Raw genomic sequence first — 21,415 nt, 5'->3', positions numbered from 1 at the left:
CTAGTCTGCAGCATCTAATGCTGTGTTTGTAGTCCTCCTCCATGTTGGGGGAGACAGGAAGTGACTAACCCTCAACATTACTCATTGGAAAATGGATGTGGCACCAGTTGCGCCATGCCTGCATCCAACTATGTTTCCCAATCCTGACACCTAAACTGGTACGAGCCCCCAAACAGTGCCCATGGAGCCTACGTGACCCAGTGGGGTTTCTTGATGTGTGTATGAGTATAGGGAATGGGGTTGAAGTTTCTCATGGAGCTAGTGGTTGTGACATTTACTTTAACGTGCCCTCGAGATTAGAAAGCTTAAGACAAGGAAACCAGGCTCAAGAATCCTGTATTGTGTGTCGGAAATACCGGTTGCCCTCCTGCGTTGCTAATCAAGGCAGGGAGAAGCAGCAGCCACCGCTGTGGTACCGTCCTTGGCTCCAAGAACAAAGCAGTGTTAGTGAAATCACCACAACCGGTGAGTTGGGGAGACTCATAAAAGACCGGTCTGTGTTGAAGCCAAGGATGCAAGCAGCAACATTGTATGGCGAGTGCTGGAACGAACATTGTTAAAATGTGTCTGACAAAAGACGCAAGTAAAGCTTGAACTGTTGATGAGTGTTTGAACTTTGAAGAGACTTTGATACGATACCTTTGTATCTAGCTCAGAAGTGAATGTTAAAGGGTTATGTTAAGAAGAGAACAAAGAATTGTGAATCGAAGTGGTCCTGCGACGGTTCAAGCAAAATCCCACGCACAGTCGAAAGTCTTCGATTTTGACATAGTAAAGACATTTTGGAAAATTGAAATTTGGTCGGAGCCCGGTGGAGGGAGACCAATTGGAGGTTTTGAGTCAAAGTGGGCCTGAGCCCGGCTGAGGGGGGGACCCGGGGTGAACAGTGAATCACCAGAGAAGTTGTGCATATATTCTGGGACAAAAGCAATGTTGAATGTTTGTCACATCAGGCCCTCTGAAATAAGAGACTTTGAATGGCAAATAGACTTTGGCACAGAAGGTCCTGATGATGAGATTTTGAACTGCATCTTCGTGCTAGAAAAGCCTGTGTATATGCTAAGCTCAAGTGTCCCACCTTGTCCCGTGCTGAAAACGTGAGGAAGGGAAGGGAAGCTAACTGCTCAACTATCCTGACATATCATGTCTTGAACACTTCATTTGTATAACATTGTTTGCCACACCATTTGTGTTTAGAAGTAAGGATTGGCAATAGGTGTATTAGTATAGGCCCTTTTATTTTAACCTGACTGTACTAGGTCTGCGTTATTATTAATTGATGGTTGTAGCTTGCTCCCATGTTTAGATTTAGGATTAGATGGCGTTTTCCAAACCCAATGGAATTTCAATAAACACCCTTGAACTGTGATCACTTGTGTCTGTCTTCACTGTTTGATACCATGCCTTGCTTACATAGTGCTGGACCCACCTCTGGATTTCACGGTCTGATGACGAAAGGCAGGACAACGGACGGGATCTCTCAGCAGAAGTCTCTGGGGAGGACCTCTGGCATGGCTTTCATCAACTTCTCTGGTCACTCTGTGGTTTTGGCGCCTTTTCTGCAGCACCAACAAAGGACAAGATTCGTCTGATCAATCGTCTTTGGTTTCTGCAGTCCCACACTCTGTTGGGGGAGTCTGAATGAGTTGGATTGTCTCTGGAGTGTCCCTGGGGACTCCGTAAAGACTTGGACGAATTTGGCCTTTCCATGACGATGCATTCAATGGGCAACATGTCTCCTGGCATTGGGGTTCCCCAGCTCTGGAAACTCACAGTACCTTGGGAGATGGCTCAAATAAAAGTTTGTCTAAGGACTGGTTGTTCTCACCAGCCAAAGGGAAAGAGTCGTCCTCTTAGTAGTTCCTCTGTCACACAGAAAACAGGTTCAGGACAGCAGTGTATGCTTCACAGTGTTGCAAAGGGTCTGCAGGCGTCTGTGGTGGGTAGTCTACCTCGGTTACTTCAGTTTCCAGTGGTCGTCTTGCCTTTCACATCAAGAGCATCTTTTATGTAAATCCAGCACACACTCCTCTGCAATCTCTCTCAGCAGTTTACAGAAGGGGGTAGGTGGCTGTCAATCAGGGCAGCCAGACCCCAGTCGGAGCTGGTTCCATTCAGGCACTCGGGCAGACAAAAGGCAGGGGTGTGAGAAACTCCTCCCCCCACTTCCTGCCTGCAGGCAAAATACACACACAGGCCTCCCCCTCCCAGGACAGTAGGACTGACAAAGAAAACCACGCTAGTAATGGCGAACAAAGATAGGAGCCACCAACAGGTTAGTACTTGGGTACCCTATTGTGTATGGCCAAAGCCTGCGGTAGGAAATTAGTTGGTTGAACACATCCCCTGCCACCAGCCATAACTAGGAGATTAATTGTGACATAAAAGTCACAGGCGCAGAGAGAACGGGGATACTAAGTGTCCCCTTGGCACTCCACAGAAGGTGGTGTGTGCACGCCAATCTCTCAGACTATAAAGGAAACGACAACGATAGGAAGTCGCCCTCCTCCAGCTGTCCCAGCACATGCTGGAGGGTGACCATCCTGAATTTCTGTGCCTTGATGTACTTGTTTAACCGACGCAGGTCCAGGAGGGGGCGCCAACCGCCTGTCTTCTTTCTGACGAGGAAGTACCTTGAGTATACTCCGGAGCCCCGGAGCCTCTTGGGGGCGAGCTCAATGGCACCTTTCTTGAGCATCGCCCTTACCTCCAACAGCAGTTGAGGGACGTGATTCTCCTTCCTGGCCACGGGAGGAATGCAAGGGCACTTCTTTTGAAATTCTAGCGAGTTTCCGCGGGCCAGGGTGTCCAGCACCCAACAGTCGGTGGAGATGGACTTCCACACGCTGACGAACTTAATCAGCCAGCCTCCCACCGGGGTGCTTCGGTGGGGGCCCGACGCTACGGCCGGTTTAGTCCTGCTTGGAAGAGGCCTTGCTGCCTTGGCCTCCTTGACGGCGGCGAGAACCTCCTTGCTTGCCGCGACCTCTGTAGGCCTCCTGGGAGGAGGAGCAGGCCGCCTGGCGGTACGTAGAAGAGCCACCGCTGGATCCCTTGGAGGCTCCCTGTCTGCCTCCGGAGCTCCGAAAGGGCCGCCATTGCTGAAGGACTCCTAGGGCTCGGGCTGTCTTTGTCGGTCTTGATGGCCTGAAGGGACTCATCCACCGTCTTCCAAACAGGTTGTTGCTGTCGAACGGCATATCCAACACTCTGGTCTGGACGTCCTGGTGAAAGTCCGTAGCCTTGAGCCATCCTCGTCGTCGAAGGCAAACCCTGTTGCCCAGCTGGCGAAATGCGTTATCGGCAATGTCCGTTGCCACCGTTATGGCGTGATCCGACGCCACCTCACCTTCCAGCAGAATCTGTAGGGCCTCCGCCCTCTTGTCGTCCGGTAGGAAGTCTAGCAGGGGAGCTATCTTGAACCAGAGCTCCCTGTCGTAACGGGCCACAATCGCTAAGGCATTGGCCACCTTAATCGTCGCCGACGAGATGACTCGTCGTCCCATGGAGTCCAACTTCTTGCCCTCGATGTCCGGCGGGGAAGTGGAAGTTGAAGCCGCCGCACACGCCGCTTTCTTCTTGGCCGCTGCTGAGACGACCGAATCCGGTGTAGGCTGGGCCCTGAGGCACAAGGGGGCGACATCGGGGACCCGGTACTTCTTCTCATACCTGTCCCATTTGGCGGGTGTCGTGGAAGGGTTCTTCAGGATAGCCAGCCCTTCGTCCCAGATGTTGTCGAGCAACGGTACAGCGAGGAACGTCTTTCTCTTGGCCTCCCGTCGTTGGTAAAGAAAGCCTTCCTTTTTCTGTTCTTCAGGGCAGAGCTGGAAGAGCTCAGATGCCCTGGCTATCATGGCGTGGAAAGAGCCAATTTCGTCGGGCGGAAAGGCCCGAGGGGGGGGGGGGGGGGTGTGATGAAGAAATGTCTGTTGTATCATCGTCGTCCGTCCCCGTCGCTATATCTGTCGTCGTGTCATCCCGAGGGTCCGGCGAGGGGGATGAGGGGTCAACAGGCCTTGTGGGCACGAAGGGCGGTGCGGGGTGGACTCTCCTCCGCTTGTTCGGAGGGCTTCCCGACGGTCCAGGTTCTGGATCCTCTGTCGGAGTCCGTGGTAACCTCGTCCTTATCTCAGTACATAAGGATTGGATCGCCAACAAAATGGCCGCCGAGCTATCCTGGGGCTCGGGCAATGGCTGCACTGGGCCCTCGTCGTGCCATCATCGCTATCTTCGATAACATCAGCAGGATCCTTCCCCCTGGGATCGAACCTTCTCTAACCTCTCGTTGAGGCCTTCGAACCTCTCGTTGAGGCCTTTCACGGTTTCCACCAGATCTTCCTCGGAGGCTGAATCCGAGTCCGTAATGGCCACCGCCCCCCCCCCCCTCCTCTTTTTCCACCAGGGTCTTCACAGGGATCTTAACGATGGGCTGGAAAGAGGATTCCCTCTGCGGTGGCAGGGAAACTGTGGGCCCCAAGGCCGCCTCCACTGGCGTAGTCTCTGCCGTATTCGCCAGGGCCGCTGCGACAACCTCGATAGAGGCCTTTGCCGGGTGGCTCAAGGCCCTCAACACCTTAGGTGCGTCCTGGGCCTTCGCTTTGGGGGGAGGGTCATCGCCTCGCTCCCCCTCGGCTCCCTTCGAGATCGACCGGGGCCTCTCCAGAAGCTTACCCGTGTTCTCGGACTTCCTCTTCCCCGAACCAGAGCGCTGGCTCACGGTTGATCGTGCTGGGGAAGTCGCTCCCTGCTTGGCAGCCAAAGAGCCCGACCTTTTGGCACTCCCAGTGCCCGCGGACTCGCGGTGCTTGGCCTTCTGTTGGGCCCCCGTCGCCGGGGCACCCTCACAGGACTTAGAAGACCGCTCAGACTTTTTCTTCGCCTTCTCACCTGCAGTGCCCTTCTCCAGCCAGGCAGCGAGGGGGGAACAACGATCTTGCTTGGTCCGTTCCGACAGGTTCTTGCAGAACGCACAGTCATTTTCCACGTGCGTCTTGTCCTCATGAAGGCAGTAGACACATCTCGAATGCTCGTCCTCCTTGAAAACATTTCGCAATCCGCATCCCGGGCAGCTCCTAAACAGCTTGGATCCGGGGGTCGCGCTTCCCTTGTCCTGGGCCATGTCCGTTGAGGTAGGCCTCAGATCTTCTGGAAGCTCCAAGAAGCGTAACTCAACGAAAACTTCACCCTTGAGGGGCGTTGAAGAATTCCGAAACGGGTCCCCGTTATCGGAAGTGGAAACGGTGGTGCTTGAGGCTCGATTAAACCGAAAACATGAGAAAATCTCCTGAAAAAGCGTGAAAACACAGTAAAAGCTCGAGAGCTAAGCACGAGGACTACCAACAGTTGAACGTGCATTAAAAATCTGAGGATGGCTGCCAGGGGAGGGGTTTAGGGAGAGGGCAGTCATTGGCTGGGGGCGGTATGACCCAGAGATCAGTGATTGGTTACTACTAAGAAAGACAGCTCAGAAACGAAACTGATACAGATTTTTTCTTTACCGAGGATTCCCAGCCTGACGACGGGGAATATTCATGAGCATGTGAATCCATGCCAGACCCCATGCTGGTGAAGGTAGACTCCATAGGACAGTATAACACAAAGGAAAGAGTTCCAAAAGACTAAGCCCATAAGAATGAATAGGTGGAAAAATGCTCCACTCATTCAGGATTAAGGAAAAATGTCCAGAAGTCCAGCAAAAGGTGTTGGGGGTCTCACTAGGATTGGGGATAAAGCATACAATGATAAATCTTCCTAGAGCCACCATATCCCCCGATACACGCGGGCTCCAGGCAAGCTCTCCCTGTGGTTGCAATATAAAAGTATTCCTACTCATCTCAGTAAAGACATTAAGAGTATAATCCAAAAAGACAAAGAACTGGAGGATAATCATTATTAGAGTTATCTTACTCGTTGCAGTCAAAGTAAGGAAAGCAGTAAAGGGAAGAAGCATGAGAGAAAGCCCTGAGAGTAAGCGTAAAGAAGTATATATCTTAAATGATATATCCCTTACTGAGGCAAGAAACCGTGAATATAATAAAAGAGAAAGAAACCTCAGCAGCGAATCCCAGAAAGGCTGGATAACCCTACACTGGAAAAAGGGAAGAATACATTTTGGAAATGGAATTAAAGAAAGCAACCAACAAAATCAATACTAAAACAAGGAAGCCTCATGTTGTGAAGAATAAGAGTAGTGAAGTGCTAAAAGAATTGTGTGAACTAATTAAAGAAGTCCCAAAGAACTATTTGAAGATTGAGTATAACTTTGCGAGGAGCAAGAACTCAGGGTAAGGAAGACATTCTCCTGTCCTTAGTTGTGAAAATGGTGGTAGGGTCAGTTAGGGTTAGTTGGGACAGTGGACAGATTATTTTAAGACATTCACTGATGACTTACGAGGATCTTAGTTTGTTAGGTAGGGAATAACCCATTGAAGGATGGCAAGATAGGCGTTAACCTTTTCTTTAATAAATATACATTAAGAAATATTCAACAAGAGCCTACATCCTTCGTCTGACCCGCCACAGTTCCTAAAGAAATAGCACTATGATTCTTAGGGCTGTCTCAATAAAATCTTCAATTAATTCAGAAAGCAAGGAAAGAGTTAACTAGAGATCCGCATGAAAGCAAATTAGCTTGCTTTTATTTTTGGGCAAAGGACAACCATGTCACCCCACCAAATGCTTTCTGAACGATGCACTATTATTCTCAGCGCACTAGGTTCATTCGACAGTCCTAGTAGACATTGGCTGCATATACCTGGCAGTCATTGGTGCCTACTGAAACTCTGAAGACATTACATTCTCATCTTCCAAACTGGTGGTTGAAACATTTGCAGGGATTGTCTACAGTGTATCCTCCAATTAGGTGCCCCTACAGTGTTTTAGACACCGTATAATCATGTTAGCATAAGTGCACAGACTGGCATCAACGGACGTAACATCAGTGACGTGAAAGACAGCTTTTTGGTGACATTAACATCAGCTTTGCGTCCGTGAAATACAGGCTCTAACTGTGTCTGAACCTTATTTTGTGTTTCACAGACAGAAGGTGTAGTGCTCTGCACGCATCCCAAGATTTTGCCTAAAGTTGTCCAAGCCTTCCATAGTAACCAGAAATTCTACCAGCATTTTTCCTAATCTAATCCGAAGCAGAAAAAAACCTCTTCATTGTCTAAATTTAAGACTACACTAAAGTGTTATTGTAAAGACTGGAGGGGGGTGTCTGTACTTCTGCTCTCTATATGGTAAAGGAGAGGCACAGAGGACCCCAGCCAAGATTCTCTATTCGGTAGCTATGGTCGAGCAATTAAGGCCTAGCTTCTCAGGAGGTGATGCAGGCTGGTTCTTAAGTACAGTGTAGTCCCCGAGCCCCCACAAAGGAATGTCCACACACTGTATTAGTTAAAACACAGTCTTTATGTAATTAATATTTAAGGTTATGTACACTATCACAATAACTCACTTTGTGCTCAGAAAATCAATAATGGTAAATATATATAGTTCTGAAGTGGTACCACAGTTATTAGATCTCATTAAAGTGCATCAACTATACTGTCAAAATGCCACACAGATGAATAAAGAGGAAACCAGCAGTAGAGAGGGGAAGGAAAGCAAGATGGTTGAACAATTGGCAGAATACTGGCCTTTACCAACTGGGCACAATTCTGTGTGGAGATCCCCTCCCCCCCTCCACCTGGGCAACCTATAAAGCAAAGATGTATCACAAGCCCAGTCCATATATTGTTCTATGAGTCTTATTTCCCTCTACAATAGTTCTAGACCCCCAATGTACCTGGAATTGTAGCGTTTGTCGTCTGTGAATCGACGGCCCTTTTTGAGAGCCCTCCCTTGAAGGCAGGAGTCATGGGTCGTCGAATTTCTGACGGAGGACAGGGCGAACTACGGCGGTGAAGTGGCAGCTTCGTTCCTAGCGATGCTCGTCGATGACGGAGCGTTGGCGTCCTGCAAGGAAGATGCGTGCGGGGAACCTTGGTGACGATACTGCTGGACCGCAAAGAGATGATGAAGAACTGTGGCCCAGCAAGGGCGTCAAGTCGTCAGCGTCTCTGTGGTCTTTAGGTGGCAGGAAACCGGACGGCGGTTGTCGACAGTGGCGGACAACAGTCCGGGCGCTTCTCGTTGGGATTCTGCGGCAGGTCTGTCTACCAAGGACATTTGGCAAAGATCAGCTGGTGCACGAGGGTCCCTCGTAGCTTGGGAGGAGGGCACCTTACCAGGTCCTCTCTGGGTCAGTCCTTGGAGGCACAGCAGCTTTCAGATTGATGGAGAGCAACAGCAATTCCTCTCTTCCAGCAGGGCTTCAAGGTCAAGCTTCAGTTACTCATCGTAGTGGACTTCAGCTTCTGAACACGAATTCTAGCAGTGAGAGGCCCCCAGATATACTAGTTGATCTCCCATTCATTCTGCTGGGTCACACTCGGGCAACCAATCGGTCAGACGGGCATTCATGCAGGCAGGCAGCCAATCAAGTGCATAGTGCATTCAGGCCATTCACTTTTCTCCAGACACTCGCAACAAGTTATGTGTATTGGGACAAGTACCCAGCCATTCAACACTCCACACTGCATTCATACCCGTTTCGGGCAGGGCTGTCTCAGTCATTGTGTCAAACACCAGATACTAGACACCCACAACACAGAATGCGTATTTGTCACCCACTCCATTCACCCAGGTCCCACCCACAGAGTACCCACAACATAGTCATTGGGAAGGCTCCAGCCAGTCTTGTCAGCACTTCACAACACCACCATATATGGAACTTCCGCCCAACAGCCGGTCAGGGGGAAGGGACAGAGTCGGGGCTTCCCAGGACTTTGGGAAAACAAGGTAACAGGCCATCAGGGGCCATCTTGTTTCCTATCAGGAATCAACTGATTCCAATGGCAGGGCCTGGGTATTCCAAAATGGAGGATACACTGAGCACCTGTCAAATTCAGCATCTATCTGCCACCAGCCCATACCCTGCTCTGTGGGCCACACACAGGTGCCCAAAAACATACACTAGGGGCACAGGGTTGTACCCCCAGCCATGGGTGCCATAAGGGTATCCCATGGGTCTGTTCACCAAAACCAAAAGAGAGAGCTGCACCGCCAGGAGTCCCACATGAACTCCTGCGTGGAAAACACAACAGAACACATGATAAAAGGCTGTAAAGGACAAGGATACAGAGGCCCTGTCCCTCCGATGCATTTCCAGCATCACATGTATCTCAGCCGAACTAAATCGTTCAGCAAGTCAGACGTACTATTTCTCACATTCAAGCACTCTTCCCCTGGCAATTGGGCTTTCAAGATTTCAATAGGTAGCGCTCTCAGACGCATACAGCCTTCAAAACAACCCATGTAAATGCTGTCAGAGCAAAAGCTGCAGTAATGACATTTAAAAGTCTCTTGGGATGTAATCAACAAGGCAGCTAACTGGGCCTCTCCCTCTGCCTTTTGGAAAAACTATTGCTTCAAGGCCCGCTCCAGGACAAATGCTACTTTTGGGTCAGCAGTTTAAAAGAACTTGTTTACACCTTCTACTCAGTAATTCGTTGTCCTCCCCACTTTGTTGTAATCGCCCATACAGTACAGCCGAAAGGGGACGGGACATAAGAGTATGAAAAAGTAATCGTAGTGACTGATGAACTCCTAGTCCATAGCCCCCTTTACTTCATAGGACCCTCCACCCATACCCCTACTTAATACAAACTAAGCAGGACTGAGGTGAGGCGCAGGGTGGCAGGTCTAGAGTAGCATTGTAATGCATGCTGCGTTCCTTATCGTGCCTCAAATTTGAAGAGGAAATGTGATTTTAAAAAAATGTGCAGGGCGAAAAGGTTTAGTTTCCGTCCCTGTGCAGGGACGTCCATGCAGTATGGAGGAAAGGGGACTATGAACTAGGGGTAAGTCATTAACTATGATGAGTAACTTTTCCTTTATCAATCATGTGAATGGCGTTCTGGTTTTGTTCATCTTTCCTTTCTTGCCACACTCACTATTTTTAGATGAGGTCTTCGTATCAACCTTATGCTGATGCACTGTTGGGGTGCTCCAGGGAGTATTTTTTTTATCTCTGCTGAATAAAATGGGAATTTCACCAGTTCAGTATTGCAGATGAACAATATTAGTTCCCTCGCACAGGAAAATGCAAACGCCTGGTATTATTTGGTTCAGGTTTTATTATCTCAGAGGGTTATGCTGGGCTCATATGAAGGTTTCAATAGTGCTTATGCATAGCAAAAACTAAATCTAGATATTCTTGTTTGCTGATGTTTGGAAGAATCATGTTTTCTTTTTTTATCAAGTTGAGGTGGTTTGTCTCGTGCAGATGTTGACAAGGGCGACATTCCATAGTCTGTATCTCAGAACTGCAAAGCATTATCAATATCTATAGTTGCGGCGTGTTCAGGAGTTGCAGTCTATTTTTATTGGTATAACAGAGCAGACTTTCAGGTGAATGGTATTTTACTTTGTTGCTAAGGGACTTTCCCTTGAAAATGTTTATGCTTAAGGCAGAGGGTCATGCAGGTTACTCAGCTGTTCTCAGGAGTATAATGAAGATTACCCCTGCTAAATAGCGCAGGTAGTCTTGATTCTATTAAAGACAAGGAGGCAAGCATTATGCTTCATCTTCATTTTATTCCTGTCTCCAGCAGTTTCAACAATAAACTATCTTAACATTTCATCTGGAGAAAAACTTTTTTTTAAACTTTTTTTCCCAAACAAAAAACTACATTTTCCTTCTGTCGCAGGTCCACTGTAGTCCCAATGACCTGTCCAGGTGACGTTCGTACTTTCACTTCCTGTACTCTCCCTCTTCTTGACTGCTCGTTAACTGCAATCCAACTTTAACCAGGCTTTCAACTAGTCCCAACTTGAGTTTTGTCCTTTTAACTGTCTTGATCTGCAAATCTTCTGCACTAGAACTGGCAGTCTTTCTCTTCACAGCTCGTCTGTCTCAACCTCTTGGTTCAACTGTTCTTCTGGTCATCTCCTAGTGAAATATATAACAGATTATGTTAGGGAGGCAGATATACACCCTATTCTGAGAGAAATATTTTCATGAGTACATTGTTATAAGTTGACATTAACTCTCCTGTGTATTTTAGGGCGGGAAAGTAATGCTCGCCTCCTTGTCTTTAATAGAATCAAGACAACCTACGCTATTTAGCAGGGGTAATCTTCATTCTATGGGGTGGGGCAGCTTCTTCACAGATACTATACATAGATCCGTTTATTTGATGACTTGAAGTTGGTACAATTTGTATACATGCAGACCAGGTTGCAGCAGATTTGTACTCGCCAATCTAGTTTTTATGTTGTTGAAAAGATATTAGCGTGTTGATGTTAGTTGTGCTGTCCATTTCATGCTATGTTCCTCTGTTATGCGGCCTCACTGCCTGCCAAGAATACATGTGACTAGATTTCCAGTACTGGTACTTACCCTCCCTTGTTCGCCTTGGGAGGATGGCTCTTTTCTAATGCTGGCCAGGATATCTGTGACCCACATTACTTTAATCCCCCGAGCCATAGTTATTTGTCCGTAGTTTGGCAGTGAGTGTAAGGCTCATTATTTTCTAGGTTTAATTATGTGCCTCCTTTGGTATCCCAACCTCTAAACAGTTTTCTTTTTTACTTTTTGGTCTCCATTTTGTACAGTGCATTGGTGGTTAATTTTTTGGGACAAATATGTAATATACTGAGACCTAATGGCCATGTCTCTGTTTGATGGTTCTGCTTTTTTCCCCCCTAGCGTTGCCAGCACAGTGAAGCATGCACTGTCGATATGGCTCAGTATTATTGTCTTCAGCAACGAGATCACAAGCCTCTCTGCCATTGGGATTGTATTAGTCATCGTTGGCGTTTTCTTGTACAACAAGGCAAAGCAGTATCAGCGAGAAGCCCTGCGATCTCTCTCAGTGCACAGCACCAGCGAAGAGACCAAGTCTCCACTGCCACAGGATGTGAAATCTCACGAGAAATGATGCTGCTGGTGGTCCAACACATACAGCAAAATGCAAAGCACAATGGTAGTCTACTTGTTTCGGTTCCAATCTTTGCTGCTCAGGTTGCAAGTTCTCAGTTCACTTGCATTAGGATATTAAAGTGAATGCTAGGATACATGCCTAAGGTTGGATATCGGAACCTTTTATCCATGAGCTATGATTGTGGCCTGTTTTCTACATGGAAACACTGAACCTTTCCAATTAACTGTTTTGTTCTGCAGCCACTTGTATGAAATGACAATTGAACTGCTGCAATGCACAAGAGTGAGAATGAAAGTGATACTTTGTGCCATGTGTTTAACATCAGTCGAGCCATGGTGGGACAGGACAAACCCCCCACTCCGAGGAGCTCCTTTAAGCCAAACGCCCAGAGATACATAATCACTGATGAGAATGTGCTTCCCTAGAGAATGAAACATGAGAAAAATGCCCCTTTTAACTGGGGTTCTGCATTTATTGTGCACTTGGCCTTTCTGCATACTGTGACTCTGTGTCAGGAAGTTGTACCACCTATTATATGTTAATGTTATATCCATTTCAAAAACTAGAAAATCATTGGATTTCATGTTTAGCCATAGCATACAAAATTGCAAAGCCTCCAAGTCCCCCTGTTGTATGTTTTGGACTGAGCAAATAATTTTTTGTTCCGTTTGTCTGGTGTGCACTAGTTCATTGCGTGACCACTACAGTAGAATCCGATTTTCAAGGATGCTACGGTTTGCGGTATGGTTCTGGGGTTTTGTGTACAGCCCTGCTCATGCCAGTTTGGCTACTATGGAGCACATAATGATTGTTCTGAGCAGCCGGTGTTCATATTAATGATTGTGAACTGGGTACAAGAGTCATTAACTGTCCAGTCTAGCACCATGTGAGAGAAAATTGTTTGCTCCACAAAACTGTGTTTTTAGGAACTTCCTGAACGTTTCCTTTTCATCTGCCTAATTTTCTGTGACTATCTGCCCTCCACATCAAATGTTTGCTTTCCTGAGCTCATCATACTCCCTTTTTTCTTTTACCCAGTTACGGGAGCAATAACCATATATGTATTTTGCTGGCTCTTTAGAAGCTCTTGCTTAAGGTGTGGTTTTTTTGGTCAGACAGGGTCATTGTAATTTCTGGTAAATGCTGCATTGTAGGGGACTTTCCGAGTACTATCTGATATGTGATGTTAGAATTGTCTTTCTATTTGTCCACCATATATCTGGCAGATCTCCAATCCCCCTACTTGGGTGTGCTTGATACTTACTGATAACAGAATGTTGTTGCCCTGACGAATGTGTTTAGCTCATTCATTACCTGTGTGTCTCAATGTTCTCTTATTATCTTTCAGGCCACAACTCGCGTCTCCTTCTCTTCAGTGATTGATTATTCTATTTTTGGGTTTTTTACACTAATTTGTACTTTGTTTTTATAATGCATATTCTTTCTACACAAGATACAGAGGCTGGTTCAATTGTAGAATGAGGAATTTGGTCTCAGTGCATTGCCCTATTTTGTATTTGTGCCCTATCCTCTAAGGGCGTAAGTCTTGCATTGCCCCTTCTTTGCTACAAATGTTTTCTACCGCCAGTGAATGAGACCTTCGTACTTGTGTGTTGTTTTTATTTAAAGGTACACAATGAAAGGTGGTTTTCTGGCAAACGTGCTGTTTTTGGGATGTCTTCTTAGCCAATTGATTGCACTTTCTGCTCGTCATGAAACCATCTTTAAAGGGTATACATTCCAGCTCATGTTAAAGTCCTATGGGAGGGTCATTTTAGTATTTGCATTGTCTGTGCGCGCACCCCTACCCCATTTTCCAATCTGGTGTTGCAGCCAAAAAAGCATTGAATTCTCCATGTCCTATTCCCTCTTTTCCGTGATGTTGGGACCGCAGATCACATAAGTGGAGCACTGTGAAGTTACAATTGTAAGCATACATGCATGCATTAGAAGGCCTCTGCTTGACCTTGCCACTACAGTGACCATTCTCCAATCCTCCTCAATGCAAGTCGAGACGTTAATTTTAACTGAGTGCCACACCAGCTGTGACAATATTACTTTTTTCCAGGTTGTAGAGTTAGTCACTTCCAGTTGGGTTCTCGAGTCCTCTTCCAGTCTCCTGCACATGTATTCCAGCAAAAATCAAGTTATCTCTGTCCTGCCACTATTCAGTGTCTAATGAAACTTGTGTAGTCAGTGCCTTGGTCTAGAGGCTGTTTGCATGGCTGTGCACTGTGAAAGGTTTTTAAAATCGAAATTTGGGGCTGCCTTTTTAAATACCAATAATTCTTCAATAGGTGCCCTCTGCCAAATGTTTATCAACTATAGAGGAGAACCTCTTAAGAGAAAGCTAAAAATGTATTTCACACCATGCAAAGAGGTTTCACGTGCCATCATTGTAGCTCTAAAGTAGGCAAATAGACTTAGTCCAAGAACCAGCACTGATGCCCTTGTGGCCAGATATCATTTTATAGTGTCTAGCAGCAGATATAGTAGGGACTATAACCAAGATTTCCGTGGGACTTGTCACTGCTGAATGCTTCGAGATGTCATGAAGACCTAATGTTACCATCTTGCGGTCTTCTCAATCTCCTATATATGTTCTTGCTTCTCACCTTTGATTTTATAAATCATGTCACTAGTTACGCAAGCACTCCAACGGTACAAAAAAAGCTAGTAAGGGTACAAAAAAAACTAGCAAGACCAAAGACGTAAAGGTAAACCACCATTATTCCTTTGTCGAAGCCTGCCAAAGGTTTAGAGCGTGTTCCTAAGGCTTTTAGGTAATTTTCATGTGGTGAAATGTAGGAATGCTGCTACGCCTCATTTCTCTGTGAAAGTCAAGATCTGCACTAGTGCTTAGTTCTTTCAACCAAGCTACAGAGTGTTGGTCAGATTCTCCTTGACAGTCTGCAACTAATCCTAGCACAGACATTTCAGTAGGGTTTTTTTTACTCCTCTTATCGAAGTTGGTCTAGATAGCCTTTGTGAACCTTGAATCATAGACTGCAAATCAAAACATCACTTCAAGGAATTTTAGCTTTATCCTTTCCTCTTCAGGGCATCATACTAAAATAATTTGTTCTACCACAAGCATGTTGTTCTTGGCAACAATGCATTCAATTTAACAAATTATTCAGAATTCACTGGCCACACAAAGACCTTTGGTTTTATTCTGCATACACAACAAGGAATCCAAACTCATGATCTTGTCTTCATTGGGAATTATTGCAATGCAATGAAATTGAAGGCTTTTTCTCCACAATAGAGAATTGCTGCAATCCCGAAATGTTAATTGTTAGGTCTTGTGACAACTCTTCATTATCAAATGATTCTGTGTTTTAAGGCATCATGTATGAGGTAGTTTCTTATGCCAGAATAATGATGCACATTCTGTTCAATGTGGCAAAGAATACTCTCTACAAGGTCGCCATGCTATAGTGACAATCAAATGTTGTGGTTGTTCATCACAAGGCCTTGATCCAGTGCCCTGTTTCATATCCCATATAGCTTCTAATTCTGCTCGGATAGTCTTGTGCTGAATATTTTTAGCAAGTACAGGTGCATATCTAAGTTCTACAGATCAAATGTCTTTATTCCATTTATCTGATGGAGGCATTTTTATGATTTTCTTTTTTATCCACCTTTTAAGAAGCGCCCTCCTCAGCAGGACTTGAATATAATCTTGTCTGTTATTTCTCACAAACCATTTGATCCTTTACCTACTACGGTTATTAAATTGGTCACTTGGAAGTGGGACCCTCTCATGGCTTTAGCATTCGACAAAACGGTAAGCAAAGTGTGCACACTCTGTAGTTGAACTGTAAACGATATTTCATAATGAGTCACATCTGAAAGCACATATTTGTCCTTTTGAGTAGCCTGTTATTTAACTAAATGAGGGCATTTATCGTCCCGCCATTTTTATTTTTCCCTAAACACTACTGATTCCAAAATACCTACACAATTTGTCATTAAGGACATCCGACTAACCTTTAGACATCTGAACCTCAGCAGTTGCCTCTCTAAGGATTCTGTAACTGGGCAGATGGTTTATTGCAATAATGACTTCCACAAAGTTATTGGTTTATCTCCTGTTAAATGATTGGCCATCTGGTCAGACACAACCTGGATTCCACATGTTTTTTTGGAAGCATTTGGCCATAGACACTAGATTAGGTTCAGATGCCGGATTTGGCAGATCTGTTATACAGATGTTTTTTTTTTTATTGTACATTGTCTACAGTATTGGCTACAACTACTCTTACAAAATGTGTGTCTTTCAAAGAGTAGGAGGGAAGGGGAACATAGACGTGGGGAAAAAGCTACTTACCGTTCTCCTAGTTTGTAGTCCTTTGTTCATCATACAACCCTTCGTCCCTCCCCACTGTCTAAATGGATTCATTGAATTCACAGAAAACTAAGGACTGAAAAGAGAAGCCAACAGTCACTGGAGGTGGCTGGGACCAGGATTGAAAAATCATATACATATATGCACATTAGCTACCACTTATACTTTTGCCAAGCCCCGCTGAAGGGTTGTCCCGCCCCTGGGCTCAAGCATCCTGAGAGTATTGGGCAGGGGGGGGGGGGGCGGGGGGGAATCACAGATCAGATATGTAGCCTAGCCATTTACTGTAACTTCATCAGCTGTTTTCTTTTGGGTTTTGTCATTAGCTCCCTACGCAAACAGTAAATAACCTAGCTTACGATGTGAAACCAGGACAACTGGATATAACCTTGCCATGGGCGGTCTGCTCTATGTCAGTGCAATTCATAATTGTGAAAGGCTGTGGGATAGACCAGCAGAGCCCACACAAATGTGTCAACTTGTGCTCAGGGCAGGTCACGTGTGCAGGTTGCTCATCTTTCTCGCGGTTTATAGTGACATTTTCGAATGTAATAATTTCGAATGCCTTAATGTCGAATGAAAAATGTCACATTTTTATTTATTTTAACGGGGGTTCGCCCCCCCAATTCCCTGTTTTTTTATTGACTTTTTTTTACAAACTAAACCCAAACAAACCTATAAAATAAAATATATATATATTCGAAATTGTTTTGGGGACATTTTTTTTCCGACATTAATGCATTCGAAATTGTGCATTCGAAATTTTAACTGGATACCCTTTCTCGCCTATGCCCTTCTGTCTAAATGCCTGTGCATTGGTGTACCAAAATAGAATGATCAGTCAATGGCATGCTGGCATGCTGCCATCTTGGAATGGAGCTTATTGCTGGAGAAAATTTATGAAAGAAGTGGTGGGGGTGTTTCATAACCTTCATGCACTATGAATTCCTTGAGTGGCTTGCAGAAAAATTATCAAGTTATATTGTGCATTATGCCACTCTGTGGAACTGTGCCAGTGTAAGTCCCTCCTGATTGGCTCTTCCCCACTGCACGAGCACCTGGCCAGCAGGGTAGTAGCAGGTGCCGTTCCTTTGTTGTGGCCACGCCATCAGCATGTGTGTCAGACTTTTTTCCTTTGGCTGTCTGCTGCTCAGCTGCCACCACTGGCTTGTTTTCTAATTGGCGTTCTTCAGATGCTTAGGAGCCATGCACAACTATTCAAATGACCTTTGGTGGGGGTGTCACCCCAAAATGGAGGATGGGGCATTCCAGGTAATGCAAGTTCAGCCATAGCTCAGCACACAGAACAGTGGACCGTGCTTACCTCCAGTCTTCTTGCTGAAACCTCTCCCTGCAGCAGCCATATGCCTTTTCTTTGAAGGAATGTATCCTCTCACAGATTCTGTGTTGCATATAGTCGCCCTGACCCTCGGACATCGTCCATGCTAAGGATTTTCCTAAAGGAAAGGTGCCCTATCATTTCTCTCTATTTTGCAAAACATGTTTTTGGCTCAGTGACAAGTATTTCTGCATGGCCAAAAGTGAAAGCTTATCCATGCTCTTGGAAATACTGTTGTGAGTAAACACAAGAGGGTGCAGGCCCTCTTAAAACTCGAGGAAGGCAGAACAATGACCAGTGTTTGGTATTGGAGTGCAGAGATGCTTAAAACATTTTCTTTTTGTGTGCAATACGTGGGGGCAAAACAGAGACCACTGAGTAATTGCATTAAAAAGGGACCGAATTGTCAGTGACTGGGTCTTTGTGAAGGGTCTTTGACTGTAAACTTTATAATGTGACCACCATGCTAACAACCTTTGCTCGATCTCTGGTCTGTTTTCTATCCTCTTTTTCCCCTTTTTAATGTATATCGCAAGTGGTATACAGCATTTTCTTTGCATCTACTCAAACCTCGCCTTTGTGACTCCATGGATATGAGCTACTTTTTATTATCACAAGAGCACTAACAGTGGAATTCACCTCTTTTCTTAAAATAAAACCAAAGATGCCTGTATGGCTGACCAGGCAAAGAAAATGTTGTTCGTAAAAACGTTACTCGTAACTGTATTGTGCCTTGCAGGGCTTGCTTAAAAAACGGTGAGCCTCATCAGTGGTTTTTGAGTGATACCAAAAATGTGTCTGCGGGGGCCCAGAACCCCTTAGGAAGAACTGCTACATTCCCCATAAAGAAATCCTTCCTGAGGGTTTCCGTAAAACCTGTGGACAATCCATGATTGGCATCCGTGATTTGCAGCTCAAATGCATACTGCCAGGGGAATACAGCGACCCATGGATGCGTAAGCGTTCATACTATTCCCTGGGGATTGGGCATGAAGGGAAGACTGAGAGCCTCTGTAGTAGGGAAAAGAATTGAACTATTTCAGGCTTGACCTAGCTAGCCATGGCTCACTTTAACGCACATGAAGTAGGCATCTTATTAACGTCTTTCCATTATCAATTTGTTCTCCAAAAGGAGAGCGCAAATTGTTGCAAAGAAATTGAAATATTTTACATCCTAGTGGATTTAATCAGTTTAGTAATTGGAAAATATTTTAGAAAAACCAGTGCTGAAAAGGGATGCTGACATTTTTATTTGTAGCCGTCACTTGTGATTAAGTTCTGAGGTTTCCTGTTGAGAACATTGGAACTCGTCTGTATGTGGTAAAGTGCTTTTTAATGTCTTCAATCAGATGTTTAACTGCTTGCAACATGGCTTCATAAGAGATCCTATTGTCGGTGTAATTTACTTCCAATTTTCTGAAGTGGGTATTGTGATCTGTTTTTAGGGAACCAAGAGTGAAGGCCCCATGCTTGAGTGGGAATATTTATATGTATTTTCTATTTCAAACATGCATTTTTATCGTAATCCAGGCTTAGGTTTTAGATTGTAATGACAATTTTTCATTTTAAATGCCCTCCACTCATCTGGCATAAACACCAGAGCGCCTCCTTGTGCAACTGTTCCTTTGATACCATTGATCTGTACATGGCAGCTGAGCGTTGTAGGTAATAGCTGGATGAAGTGGGTGAGCTTTGTTGCCTTGGTTCTGTGCATTGGAATGACCAGTACTTTCCTTCTGTTCAGCTCTGGCTTAGGCTATTTACTTGTTTTCGAGATGGGGGCAGAGTGGGTGAGAAAAATATTGAACAAATACTAAACGTCCTGTGTAAATATTAGTAGCTGCTTCCGTTTAATGTAAGAGTGCAACAAACACTAAAAGCACTGTGTGCTTAAATTGTCTGTGGTTTGTGGAGCCTGTGGAACTATTCCTTATCAGAACTACGACGATGAACACAAATGTTTTTAAACACAGAACTAAAATGGAGATTGCAGGCCTTTCTTTCATCATGGGAAGCCAAAATGTGCAAGGTGTGTTAATTCTCTTCTCAGAACAACTTTAATAATTCGTTAATATTTCGGAACTAGCTTTTAAAGGACACTGCAGATTTGCAGAAAATAGTCTGAAGTTAAACACCTGCCACATATCCAATAGTATTCTGACTTGCATGAAACGGTGATAGAAAAAACTTTTGTATGGCTGCATCAAATTTTGTACAATTAAATGATTTTGTGTACTGTATATTGGTTGTATTTCAAGAAACCATTTGTATATCCAAAGTACAATTAATAGGTCCATTTTAACTATTGTCATATATATCTATGTAGTGCATTTTATCAGCCATTTTGTTTAGATTGGTTGCGTCTTCTCTTCTGGATCGGTACACTTTTTCTTTTCAGTTGTTGTTTCAAGACAACACAACGCTGCTTCCTGCTGATCTGCATCAAGTGGACAATGCATAACATTTACTACTGCTCTTTAAAATGTTTTTTTTATGAAATTGAAACATACTGACAAGTGGTGCAGACCAAATCCCATGAATAAATTTCAAGTACAAAAAACACAATGGCAAATTGTTCCATTGTTTGGTTATTTGCTCTCTTATACTGTGTAGGAGAAATGATAAGGGTGCTCCTATTAACTTGATTTTGATCATTCTTACAAATAATATGTCTTGTGTATTATCACGTTTTTTTTCCTGGTCATGAAATGTTTTAGATTTTTTTTGAAAGTCAGCCATTCTGATTTCACGATTGCCTAGAATGTGAGCTACTGCTTGCCAGGCTTCTTTTTTAGTGTGGTCACTGGGATCTGATTGCTTGATGCGTGCTTGCTGATGGTTTCGTTTTTGGTCGGTGGAATAAGGTGTTGGCTCAATCATCTTATTTGCATTTCACTGTTACATACATCTTTCTGAAATGAATTGCATGCAGGAGTAGTGTGTGAATAATCTTGCATAGTGAGAAAGCAAACTTTATCCCTCATTCATGTGGCTATAGTTCTGAACCCCACAACTTGGGAACAGTTTGGTGTTCTTATGGGACATCGTGGGCAATGCTTATACACTTGGCTAAAACAGAAGCAAGATATTTGCTGCCACCTGGTGCTTGCCTCTGAAAGGCAGGTAGTGATGGAGCTGAACCTTGAGATATGACTCGTATTGCCGCTGCCCAATCAGCTTGTCAGCACGAATGGCATGTTAAAACATTAAACTATTTCTCTAGGGCTCATTCGGACTCTAAAATAGTTTACTCTGATTCTAAGATGGCCACCGTCATTGGGACAGGGTAGAGTCAGAGCTCCTCCGGGCAACCTCAAGATAATTGCTGTACCAGCCCCCCCAACACACGAGTAGATCACCACAGAGACTTCGCATCAGCTCTGTGACGGAAGAGGAACACTTTATAAGGTATATTTGGCTCTGTTAAAGCAGCGCGGATCGGGTTGTATGAGCGAACATAATAGGGCTTGGCATCGACCCAAGCGTGTTAAAGACAGGTACTCCGTTTACTTCGCAAGGATTGCTTTGTAGTACTTTAAATGACACCCGGCGCAGCAGCGGATCACTGAGTCTTTGTAACGGTAGGAAGGGGGCGCAACCTGCGGTGACATTGTAAAGCTGACATTAGATTGGTCCTGACAGGTACGTGGGAGTGCTCCGCTACGGAGAGAGTATCAGACTCCTGCGATCATTACAACCTATCTGGATTGCCAACCCATACTTGCATGATTGGGC

At 45.0% G+C, this 21,415-nt stretch overlaps 1 protein-coding gene across 4 annotated transcripts in view; it reads left to right on the top strand.

Moving 5' to 3' along the window:
• LOC138472142 (solute carrier family 35 member E2A-like) overlaps positions 1-20,245 on the top strand; it is a 741,922-nt gene extending 721,677 nt beyond the window's left edge. For 3 of the 4 annotated variants that reach the window (XM_069610155.1, XM_069610156.1, XM_069610157.1), the window contains exon 9: positions 11,756-20,245. In XM_069610155.1, the coding sequence (XP_069466256.1) occupies positions 11,756-11,987 (232 nt within the window). In that variant the 3' untranslated portion in view covers positions 11,988-20,245. The remainder of the gene's footprint in view (positions 1-11,755) is intronic. The other variant, XM_069610158.1, reaches the window with a different exon arrangement.
• Positions 20,246-21,415: the final 1,170 nt, after the last annotated feature.

This window comes from Ambystoma mexicanum, chromosome 8 (genome assembly GCF_040938575.1).
Source record: "Ambystoma mexicanum isolate Mex_15411 chromosome 8, UKY_AmexF1_1, whole genome shotgun sequence".
In the NCBI taxonomy this organism is placed as follows: Eukaryota; Metazoa; Chordata; class Amphibia; order Caudata; family Ambystomatidae; genus Ambystoma; species Ambystoma mexicanum.
Note: the sequence above shows the minus strand (reverse complement) of the source record. Positions and strands in the feature narration are given on the sequence as shown.